At 37.7% G+C, this 13,171-nt stretch overlaps 1 protein-coding gene across 1 annotated transcript; it reads right to left on the bottom strand.

Annotated features, from left to right (window-relative positions):
- Positions 1-706: 706 nt before the first annotated feature.
- LOC135470725 (protein TsetseEP-like) lies at positions 707-12,188 on the bottom strand. The gene is made up of 8 exons (XM_064749762.1): positions 12,168-12,188; positions 11,763-11,844; positions 7,770-7,972; positions 4,828-4,995; positions 3,879-4,070; positions 2,671-2,737; positions 1,942-2,076; positions 707-714 (listed from the first exon to the last, which is right to left on the bottom strand). Exons 1-8 carry the CDS (start codon positions 12,186-12,188, stop codon positions 707-709), a joined length of 876 nt encoding a protein of 291 aa, XP_064605832.1.
- Between the last annotated feature and the right edge of the window lie 983 nt (positions 12,189-13,171).

The following is a 13,171-nucleotide window of genomic DNA, read 5'->3' as shown; positions in this document are numbered from 1 at the left end:
CTGGTGACAAATTCCCATCCCCCATCTCTGTCCATACCCAACCATACCATCATACAGTGCTGGTTTTTAAAATGGATTTCAACACTCTAACATGGGAAACAATAGACTGTGCAACAAAAAAATAAGCTTTTATCATAACACAAAACAAACAGTACGACTGTGTACTGAACCAGCGAAACAGGAGTCTTAGTCTACCTATTCTTGTCCTGCAACAACAGTACATTAATATATGTCTATATAAGTGTAGACATGAGATATATCCCCTTTCAAGGAGGACTTTAAGAGCATGTCAGACAAGGTCTCAGGTTTTCGTTTTTTGGAAATGATCATGGTGCTATACTATGTCTCACCTTTTCGGTGATTTCATTTGCCTCCTGCTAATGACCTTCCAGTTCAGTTTCATCAGTTTACAGAATGATGAGAACGTCACAGCCTTGTCCTGTGCTGCTTGCTGACTAGATCAATGTTTCCTACAACCTTCTGTTCAAACCATAAGTCTGGCCTCCAAATATTCTACAACAAGGGAGATAACTCCCAATCACAATGTACACAAAAGTTATGGCCCCTTAAACCTGATAATAGGGGGCTGAGCCTCTGATATTTCTTTTTTAAGATTTGGAAAATATAGACAGTTCAAATATAATTTATTCTTTTAGTTAATTTTCTCTTCTGGCTTTCTTCTTTTTCGTCTTGACCTTTGCTTCAATCAGGAATCTGCAACAAAGCCATATCATATATCACAAATATTATCATAAATCAAACATGTATATTTCACTGGTTGATTGGAAGTCCAAGACAGGACAAAAATAGTCATAATTTTGATGAAAAAGCCTCAAATTGCTCAACATTTTCATTAAGGACGAGAAAAAAAAAAAAAAAAACGCACATCAGTCGGTATACATTCCAGGAATTAAACAGTTAATGTATGTGTTCAACTGATGTTAAGAGCATTGACGGGTTTTTTTTCTAGCTGTTTATTACTATTTTTCTTGTAGTAGTATTTAAATAAAACACGAAAAAATTGGTCATAATATTGTTTCATAATGTACAATTTTAACTCGACCTCTAACTTTTGAGTGTAAAGCCAAGGACCAAGTTTAAACTTGTTCCGAGGAAATCTTTTTAAAAAGATACATGAAAAGCAACTAGAAAGCAAAGATTCTATGCTAAATGAAGAAAATTAAGCCCCAGATATATCAATTTATATCAATTTGGGGTATATTTATAATAGCTATTTACCCCCTCTATATTATGCATATTTTCCGTCAATCCATCAGATTTTTTCAGAAATTATGTCATCCTTAATCTTGCTCGGAATTTGTTGAACATCCCCAAAATGCTCCGAGCCCAGTGAAAGTTGAAAAATTTGTTTGTACTCTTATATGTTATTACACATCATAACCTGCACATCATGAAATCAAAAAAAAAGCGTTTCACGTATCCTTTAAGTAATGGATTGACAAAACAGCCCGAAACTGGAGTCTGATCTGTAACTTGTTAGGGTGAAAGCGTCTACCAAGTTTAAATTCGCAACTACAAAGCATTTATAAAGGAAGTCCAAAAGTGGACCGTGGTAATGTCATTCAGTCTTCATTGTGATGTCATAATAATGTGTTGAGAAACACGTATTGACATCATTAAAATGACGCCAAGGTCCAAAAGCTAGGCGTTTACACAGATCCCCATCGGAAATAGGTGAGGAAAACTCAAACTTGACCCAAAACTTGTCATGGTAACCAATATTCAATTTCACATGATAAACCATTTTCAAAAAAAGTCCGAAAAAATTCTGTGATAGATTGGTGGGCTCAAAATTTTAGTTTCCCCACCCACTATGTACTGGTAGGGGACAGATAACAGTAGTACCACGCTTTCTATTCTCTTCATATGTTACAGCTACTTCTCTTTAATTGTCCTAAGCTCTCCATATTCACTACTCACCTCCTAATTCGTCAAAAGTGACGTTTTCTGTTGTTTGAGCAGTGGAAGAAGGATCAGGTTGCATTGGGCTCTCTACAGGGGAAACCCCTGGAACAGCTGGGATGTCTTGCATGGCTTCAGATAATTGACTCACAGCTACAAGTACATTATAACAATCTGTTACAGGTTAAACATTAAAAAAACAAAATGCAGTTTTTGGGAGCTGCTTAAATTTTGCTGTTAAAATGCCACATGTACCCACAATGCTACATGACAAACAACTGATGATGTGATTAGGTTTCAGGGCTATTAGAATGGGTCTCGGATTAACAGCCCTGAAGCATAACTCACATACCAGTGGCTATGGTTACAGTGAGCGAGTGCTTGAGTTTAACGTCGTACTTAACAATTTTTCTATCATATGACGACAAAGTAGTCCTTATGGTGAATGTAATGTGCCTCCTAGTTGCAGGATGGATTTCCACCACTCTTTTATCTAGTGCTGCTTCACTGAAACGACTTACCGAAAGCAAGTAAGGCGCCCCACCAGAGTAATTATACTGATACGGGTCAACCAGTCATTGCACTATCCCGCTAAAGCTGAACTCCAAGAGACAAAGTTACAACTTTCTCTTTTAGAGTCTTAGGTGTGACCCAAACCAGGATTGACCCTGGATCTACCGTTCCCAACATGGACGCTCTACCAGCTGAGTTATCGGGGTAGCTATGGTTACAGAATCACTTTCTTACCTGAAGCTGGTACTGGATCACTGTTGACCTCCAAATCCAAGGCTTCAGACACTGTATCTGCAATTGTCTGTTGAACAATAAAGTTGACAATCTTAAGGTGCTAAATCGATGAATGACTTAAATAATATGGCAAATTATATATATACAAGTATAATATGATATACAAATCTTCCCTCATAATATAGTCTGAATAATACATATCACAACTTTTGTTAATACATGCAGAAGATTTTTGGATATTATAACCTTCTGACAACTTTGAATTTTAGTTAATGTTTAACATCGGCTGAAGAAAACCAGACTGCCCAGGATAAACCTTTGGGAAAATTCATGTAGTGACAAACTTATGACACGTAGATACATACACCACATTAGTCAAAGACTATCGATCTTCAGCAATCATCAGACAGTGAGAATGCCATGCAAGTTTCGTTGAGCATCATTTAATTTTGTCACCAAACAGTCAGAGCCTCGGAATCTACAAATTCCCTGACTGAAGACTGGGTTTGAACTCGCACTGAAAGACAACCACTAATTCAAGGCTTACTCCAGATTTTGCTTAATGTTCTCTCACACTAGAAGACAGGTCACTAGCTTGATTTTAAAAGTCAATGATTAGTACACGCTTGGCATCAGGCTATCCATTTTCATGTTGAGAATCACCGTTTGTGAATTTGGTCAATATGTCTTTAACTCTTGCTGAAAACTCAGAAGAGAGCAGAACTGGTGGGTATGAGACTCTGGTGAAGTAAGGACAGAAACACTATTAAAAGTAATACATATGTCCATGTACAAAATAGAATGTATAATAAACCCCATGAAATTTTAAATTTCAATTTCATTTCAAATAATCATTTTCTTCCAAGGTGTGTCTCAACATCTTTTGATTTATTTATATTTACACGTATTGGATTGGTGTAATACGCCGTATTCGAGAATATTTCACTTATACGACGGCGGCCAGCATTATGGTGGGAGGAAGCCGAGTAAGGTCCGGGGAAAACCCTTGACCATCTGCAGGCTGCTGCCAAAACTTCCCACTTTTGGCTGGAGTGTAAAGGAACATCTTTTGATTCTTCTGCTGAACTTAACATCTGGCCATCAATGTGAAGGATATTCTTTTGGTCAGCATTCAGTGTGTTGAATCAAAAGGCATAAATGTGAGTATAAAAATCACAGAATCGACAAAATTACAAAAGGAGAAAAACCTGTTGTTCCTGTTTTTTATCCTTCTTGTTTTTCTTCGGACTTTTAGCTGGTTTTATCGCTGGAAGGGCCACTGGTTCAACAAGTGGGGATTTTGTGTAAACATCTGGGATTTCAAAGTCGTCTATTTCTTTCTTCTTATTCTTAGATTTCTTCTGAGGTTTTGGGGTACTGTCTTCCATCACATCTACAGACTGTTAAGAAAAAAAAAAGCAAACAAATAAAAATGCTGGATGACTTCAGAGCCACCATTTTTGTTGACTTCTCAATTGTTTGAAATCTCACAAAAATGATCCATTCAAGGTTTCGTGTCTGATTCTTGTTATCAAGCCTTGGAATACTGAAAATTTAAAAGAACACAATATCTTCTACTGTGTTTGTTAGGAAAGTGCATCTTGGCTCCAGGAGCAGTCATTATTTTACAAGTCTGTATAGGCCTACAGCTAAAAATCATGGCTTAACTTGCTCAGATACATCTACACAAAATCATGATACTGTCAAAATATAATCAATAAATGGAATATTGCACAATGATTTATTTTATTTATTTGATTGATATTTTACACCGTACTCAAGAATATTTCACTTATACGACGGCGGCCAGCATTATGGTGGGTGGTTAGGGTTAGGGTTGCTGGCGGACCTTCCCACATACGGCTGGAGAGAAAGCCAGCATGAGCTGGACTTGAACTCACAGCGGTCACATTGGTGAGACTGGGTCATTACGCTGCACTAGCGCGCTAACCAACTGAGCGACAGAGGCCCCTATTGCACAATGAAGGGTGAATGTGATAAACATTACTTTTGCGGAAAGTAGAAATGATAACCCAGTCAATGCTTACATGTAGCATTTTGTGGGTTATCACTTTTCACTTCTCACTTAAACAGAATGCATGGTATGCATGTTTAATTGTGGAATATCCTGTATTTAATTATCTGATATTCACTCACCTGCTCTGCAAGGCTCTCCGGCTTAGTCTCAGGCTCAGGCTCAGGCTCAGCTTCTGGTTCAGGTTCAATTTTCACTGCAGCTGCATTCTTTTCCTTGCTTTGCTCCTCAACTGGGGCCTGGGCCGGTTCTCCTGAACCACCTGTAGATGAGCCCTCTTCAGGGGCACCCTTTATAACAACAACAACAAAACATTCCACATTTTATGAACTCATCTTGGTTAACCATTGACTACATTAAGATGATGTCTAGACAATGGCAGGCCAACACGTGCACAAATGTTAATGCCATCTTTAATAACATGATGCCACAGCATAGATATAAAATTTAAAATGTCAAATATGTGACTTATTCTACGGGATACATGTATATGAATGTTTACTGGTGGATCAGCAATACCTATGCCAGGTTTCTGTAACTGTCCATGGCTGTTGCTTACAATCTGAATTTCCTTTTTTTCATGTTTTTTTTTTTCATTTTTGTGTAACAATACTTATAAATGCAAGATGCTACTTATATAACGATAATAACCAGTGATTGTATCTACATGTGTGACAAATCTCTCGCCTCCTGGTGCCCGTTTTACGAAGCAGTGGCAACGTGCGCTTGACATTATGCCCAACACCGAAGCTGTGTGCAAACCCTGAGCTCAACACCTGCTGTCCTTTTTTTACCATAACATTTTGTTTAACATTACTTTCTCTATTATTGGACACCGAAGCTGATGCTCAGGGTACAGCATAAGCAACGCCTGTACTATATACATGTGAGCTAAAAATGCTTAAGAGGTTGAAAAGGTTAAAGCTTTACAGTACACAGTGTACATTTACATGTTACGTTTATTAACATGTATACAGTTCTCACAAAGGAGATACATAGCAGAGCAGGAAACACGAAACGTAGAAATGTTTTCTATTCAGTATTGTAAACAACCGCACTAAAATATCCATACCTGTGATTTGGAGAAGATTCAGACAGGTGTATAACGCTCCAGGCATACCTGTATGCTCTGCCTGGCTGAACACAACATCTACATGCCCTACACTCATTATTTATTTGTTTGATTTATGTTTATGCTATACTCAAGAATATTCCAGTTAGGTCATCAACATAAATATGTTGGTAGAGGAACCCTACTCAATTCCTTTTATTCTCAAAATCCCTATCTTTCTTAGTAGCCAGAATAAATATGTAAAAAAATGCCCTACTGATGTATCATATATTTCTGACAGGGTTGGATTACCCACTAAGAATTTTTACATGATGGACTGCCCATATCATGATGGCAGTGAGTCATGCTCCTCGCCAAGCACCTCACTTTACACCTGACAAACCTCCTGACTTAAAAACCACAAAAGCAGTTTTTGAACCTGTGCCCTGAAGGTCAAAGTCGGCTGCTTTGGTAGTCCATGAAAGATTCCGCAGAGACTAGGGTGGATTTGCAGGAATTCTATACATTCTAATTCAGCTTACCCTGTAATTCCTCAACCTTTTCACAGATCAAAAAGCAACTTCCAGTGTGATTTATGCACCTTTCCAGTTTGATTTTGGAGACAAAACAACATTGGTTGGGTTGGCCCATTTCAGACCTACACAATAAGTGTAATTTTGTTCGTCTACACAGAATAAGACCTTTATCATATGCTTGAATTAACACCTAGCAAACATGCTAAAAGCTTGACTTACAATACACCTGTACATCTGGGGACACTTGATGAATGAATGAATGAGGTTTAACATCATACTTAACAATTTTTCAGTCATATAATGACATGCCACCAAAATGCTGCCGTTACTCAAGTGCCTAGAACAGTCATGTGTCCTTACTCTAACCTCTTAGTGCCAAGCAAGGCAGCAGCTAGTGCCATTTTTTAAGTCTTTGCTATAACCTGACATACCCGGGTTTGATCTCGAGGTTTCCCAACCTCACTTGAGGATGCACGTGTAAAGTACCATCAAATAAGCAATCAATGTGACACAGCACTCATTCAAATCTGTTACAATTCAGACTATTTTCCAAAGTTGTAAGTTTTAGCTACATGCATTTGTAATTTGCACATTTTTGTGAAGCTTACATCTTTAGTGACACAGGCATATCATTTTAGCATCATTTTCACTATAATTGCACATGTATGCATAACTACTACACAAAAATATTATTTGGAGGTCAAAAGGTCGGCAATTTACAGTAGGTGATGTCAGCATGTTGTGAACAAAGCTATACATCCAACTGCAGTTATTGTTCTTATATATGCATTTCTGGCAACTGTAAGTTATCTCCGAATGTTTTGAAATATTTTCCCAGAGGCAGTTGAAAATGTTGAGCAGTTATATCCACACTACATACACTTCACTACACATCATTAATGTTTGTACCAGTAAGCATCCTGGATCCTCCTCATTCTGTGCATCTAGTTTTTCTTAAACACCAGAGATTTTTGGCCAAAAAAACATTCCATATTCACTACTGAAATCCAATTTTCTCTATTTTTAAGACTGCGAATGGCTAAAATAGCCTTTCTGAAAATATCAGTCTAGTACAGATACTACTGTAATTATAGTATTAATATTCCAAATGGTTTATTTCAAAATGTTATTTAAATTTTTGTAAGTGACCCCCTATAAAGTTTACAGATTTTATCAGGAATTTTAAATCGTAACACTATCAAAGAGTCAAAGAGTAGCAAAGAGTCTCATAATTTGTGAAAGGTAATTATTTGTGCTATTCTAAAATAATGGCAAAAATCTGATTTTCGGCAAAAAAGTTTTGGCAAAAAATCTCCAACATATTCTCTGAGTAATTTTTCCGTTAAGATCCTTGCACCCTCACAGACTCTGAAACATTCCGTTACAAAATTAAACAAACAAGGTACAGATCTGATATGTTTATTAACCATTCAGTCTCCCATGAACATGCGCACTTTATACAACAAATATGTCAGACCTTCGAGGTTTTGTGAGACTTTTTCTTGCGTTTCTCCAACGGAGGACTGGCGGATTCCACTGGCGCTGCCTCCCCCTCCCTGGGTTCTGGGGCTGGTGATTCCGCAGCCTCCTCTTTTGTTGTTTTTTTGTCCAAAGCTTCTGGTTCATCTTTCTTTCCTCGATGCTTTTTACCTTTCTTTGACACTTGTGTCATCCAGCCTTCTGCAGACAGAAAGTCATCACAAAATCAAACCATGTTGTTTAATCACCCATGTCTTTAAGAAAATCTTTGGACTTCCGTAAAAGTCGCATTCAAACTTTTTACAATAAAACTTACATTGTTTGACATGATTAATGTTTTGAGCATGGGACTCCTGAAATCTGTTTATTTTAACATATATCAATACCTTTGGGGTAACTGCTTTGTCAATCCATTTTAAATAGGTTCTGGTCAAAATGACAAAATAAAGGCCTGTTACTACAGCATCCTAATTCCTCAACCTTTTGGATATGAATAAACAACTTTCAGTGCACTTCATGCAAATTTTTACCAGGATTTTGGATAAAAGAACTCTTTTATTTAGTGCTGCTTCACTGAGATGACTTACCGAAGGCAAGTAAGCCACCCCGCCCAAGCCATTATACTGATACGGGTCAACCAGTTGTTGTTCTATCCCCTCCATGCTGAAGGCCAAGCGAGGAAATTACAACTTTTAAAGTCAATCCTGGATCTACCACTCGCGACGAAAAGGTTGAAGAATTACAAATACAATTATCAGTGTTCCATATTCTGGTCACCAAATCCAATGGTAACTACACCATCGTAAAGGGAAGGTCAACATGGTTTTACCTTCAGTTAGTGCTTGATATATGCTTTGCCTTAAACATGCTTCAGGTATTTTTACGTCGTACTTAACAATTTTCATACGATCATGAAGAGTCATTAGGTGTGTGCATTTATAGGTCTGATAACAATTCTAACGACACTTCAAATGCAAATGATGGCAACAATGAATCAAATGAATTTGATCTTCATAATGATAAATCAATCTAGTCACCTCAGAGAAAAGTTGTGTTTGCAATGATCTATTGTGTTAACATGCAGCCAGGAAAAAAAAAATGTGCTGTGATGTTCAATTCTGATAACATGGAAATCCTTGAGATGGGAACCTGTATATGAATTACATGAATTTACTTATTGGATTGGTTTAAGTTTTACGCTGTACTTGTATACCCACAATGAGATACCTACATGTACAAGTATACCCACAATGAGATACCTACATGTACAAGTATACCCACAATGAGATACCTACATGTACAAGTATACCCACAATGAGATACCTGCATGTACAAGTATACCCACAATGAGATACCTACATGTATACCCACAATGAGATACCTACATGTACAAGTATACCCACAATGAGATACCTACATGTATACGTATACCCACAATGAGATACCTACATGTACAAGTATACCCACAATGAGATACCTACATGTACAAGTATACCCACAATGAGATACCTACATGTACAAGTATACCCACAATGAGATACCTACATGTATACCCACAATGAGATACCTACATGTACAAGTATACCCACAATGAGATACCTACATGTACAAGTATACCCACAATGAGATACCTACATGTATACCCACAATGAGATACCTACATGTACAAGTATACCCACAATGAGATACCTACATGTATACCCACAATGAGATACCTACAAGTGCATGTATACCCACAATGAGATACCTATATGTTCATGTATGCCCACAATGAGATACCTACACGTTCATGTATACCCACAATGAGATACCTACATGTATACCCACAATGACATACCTACAGGTACATGTATACCTATGATGAGATACCTACATGTATACCCACAATGAGATACCTGCATGTACATGTATACCCACCATGAGATACCTGCATGTATACCCACAATGAGATACCTATATGTTCATGTATACCCCCAATGAGATACCTACATGTATACCCACAATGAGATACCTACATGTACAAGTATACCCACAATGAGATACCTGCATGTATGCCCACAATGAGATACCTACAAGTGCATGTATACCCACAATGAGATACCTATATGTTCATGTATGCCCACAATGAGATACCTACATGTATACCCACAATGACATACCTACAGGTACATGTATACCTATGATGAGATACCTACATGTATACCCACAATAAGATACCTACATGTATGCCCACAATGAGATACCTACAAGTGCATGTATACCCACAATGAGATACCTATATGTTCATGTATGCCCACAATGAGATACCTACATGTATACCCACAATGAGATACCTACAGGTACATGTATACCCACAATGAGATACCCACATGTATACCCATAATGAGATACTCACATGTACATGTATACCCCCAATGAGATACCTACATGTATACTCACAATGAGATACCTACAAGTGCATGTATACCCACAATGAGATACCTATATGTTCATGTATACCCCCAATGAGATACCTACATGTATACCCACAATGAGATACCTACAGGTACATGTATACCCACAATGAGATACCTACATGTATACCCATAATGAGATACTCACATGTACATGTATACCCCCAATGAGATACCTACATGTATACCCACAATGAGACACCTACATGTGCATGTATACCCCCAATGAGACACCTAGATGTCCCCCCACCCCAATGAGACACCTACATGTATACCCACAATGAGACACCTACATGCCCCCCCCCCCCACCCAATGAGACACCTACATGTATACCCACAATGAGATACCTACATGTATACCCACAGTGAGATACCTACATGTATACCCACAATGAGATACCCACATGTATACCCCCAATGAGACACCTAGATGTCCCCCCAATGAGACACCTACATGTATACCCACAGTGAGACACCTACATGTATACCCACAGTGAGATACCTACATGTATACCCACAATGTTTTACCTACATATTCATGTATACCTACATGTGCATGAATATTTATTTTACGATGGCAGGTTTTACTCTCTTCAGCTGTTACCAACAGGAAGTTGGTAATGTGATCCAAAATCAATACAAAACACAGGAGATTAGATCAGTTTACAATATCATTGCATGTGGAGCTTCCCGTTCCACCACACAGGCAACTGTTACACAAGGAAGACTAAGTGAACATGGTTAAGGCGTTGTCTCATGTCAAGCCAATCTTCCATGGATTTTCCCATTAGACCCGGCACTCCTTTAGAATTAAGAATAACCCCTACCCTGAAGTGATTTGGTCTTTCTGTAATGTTTACGTACGTGACATCGCGGCAAAATATATGCCTTTTATAAACATTGACCTGAATACTAAAATACTGTACATGTATAACTTGTATGCCTACAGGTAGACCAGTCTGGGCATTTGCCAATTACATATTGTATATATGCTGTGTAATTTCATCATAGACCAAACCTGATTTTGAACACTTCAGAACCTCAACAAATAAAGAGGCTGCCATGCAATGTCTCTGGTAGTACATCTGAATTAGTAAAGCTGAGAAACAGGGGGTGGGGGTGAGATGCGTGACCATCCGCAGGTTGCTGACAGACCTTACCACGCACAAATACGGCCTGAGAGGAGGCCAGCATGAGCTGGACTTGGACTCACAGCAACCACATGGGTGAGAGGCCCCTCGGTCATTGCCCTGCGCTGGTACACTAACACAATGCTGGTCGCTGTTGTATGGGTGAAATATTCCTGAGTATATCAAATAGATAGACAACTAAATTCAGAAGTATCTGAAGTCAAGACAACGTGAAATATTATTCGCATTACACGTCACACACAACACACACAATACATAAGTATTTTTATCACTCCCCAATGAATTCTGTGGCTATTATCACACAATGACAAATTAGTAAGATTATACACAGTTCTGTGATAAAAGAAACATGTTTACAACATCATACACCTGTGACATGATACTTACCATCATCCACATCTTGGACAGACTTCACTTTGGCCTTTGTCTCTTCTACAGCAGCCTTAGAGGTTGAACCCTTCTTCACGCCCTGCCAACACATTAAATTCAACAAGAATAAAAATACCTTATTTTCTCATTCTTTTCTCACATAAAAAGTAGCTTGCAATGAGTTTATAGACTGATACAATTTTGCAATGGAATAAAAATAAATTCAACTTTACACTGGTAAACATTCATTGTGGCACACTAGTATACAGGTATCAATTCAAAATATTCAAATACAAAATTTGACTGAGATAATTTGAAAATTTTGAATGAAAATATAGCCCAGGCTTGATGACGACCAGTGAGAAGTTATGCAGATCTCAGGTCATGTGCCCAAACATTAATAAACTGCACAATAAAATTTACCATCAAATTTAATGTGAGCATTATGTACTCTTGATTTCTTGAATGATGATTAATGCCTTTGATTTTTATTTGTTTGCATGGTGTTTTATGCCGCACTAAGGAATATTTCACTTACACGACTGTAGCCAGCATTATGGTCAAAATAATTTCACAATGCATATATATATATATATATATATATATATATATATATATATATATATATATATATATCTAGCAAGTGTATATATATGTGTGTGTATATATCTCCTTAACTTGATGTAGTCACAAAATTTGACTAGCAGGATGATTTACTGCTTGGCCTATACTTAATATCAACACTCACAAGAAAAAACCCCACTGTTTGTACAGCTTATGTTGTAAGATGAATTATTATCACTTTTTATGAAATTCATCCACAGGCATAAACCCCCCAAATAGGTCACGTAAATACTAAATGTCAGAGATGCATACTACACTGAACTGATATATTTGTTCCTTTGGCTTCAAAATTTCAGCTTTAATCGCAGAAATCCTAAGAATACTGCGAAACAGAGAAACACAAAGATACAATCATCTTCAGCTTGCAGGGTGTGACCAATAAATTTGCACTGCCTTTGTTCTCTCAAACAGAAATGGAGACTAACAGAGAACAGTGGTGTGGTAATAACAGTGATTGGCTAACAAATTATGGTGGCAATGACGTAGACGCACACTTCCTTTGTCTCCCTGTGTTTCAAACGAATGCAAGACACACAATAGCAGAATTGAAGACGGACAGGAATAGTCTTGTTCTCAAGAAATAATAAGATTTCTTGTTTTCAGGAAAGTGCATCGGTGATGAGAGTGCTGATCTTTAGAACATCCTCACATGAAGCCTTTTAAATGCTTTCCTCTACTGAGCTCTATTCCTCTATTCCTTAAATGCCTTACAGACAAGGTTGTAGAATTTTCAGTTTTTTTTTGCAATGCTTTTAGAGGCCCCTCAAAACTCATATTTTTCACAGTTTACAGGCAACTTGGAA

This window comes from Liolophura sinensis, chromosome 7 (assembly GCF_032854445.1).
Source record: "Liolophura sinensis isolate JHLJ2023 chromosome 7, CUHK_Ljap_v2, whole genome shotgun sequence".
Classification (NCBI taxonomy): domain Eukaryota; kingdom Metazoa; phylum Mollusca; class Polyplacophora; order Chitonida; family Chitonidae; genus Liolophura; species Liolophura sinensis.
The sequence above is the reverse complement of the archived record's forward strand: the minus strand, read 5'-3'. Positions and strand labels throughout refer to the sequence as shown.

Excerpts from the sequence above, each read along its gene's own strand:
- LOC135470725 (XM_064749762.1), bottom strand. The coding sequence starts at position 12,188 with ATGCTCACATTAAATTTGATG. Across the intron at positions 4,071-4,827 it reads CGGAGAGCCTTGCAGAGCAG|TCTGTAGATGTGATGGAAGA; the intron begins GTGAGTGAATAT and ends TTTTCTTAACAG. Across the intron at positions 2,077-2,670 it reads TGATCCAGTACCAGCTTCAG|CTGTGAGTCAATTATCTGAA; the intron begins GTAAGAAAGTGA and ends ATGTACTTGTAG.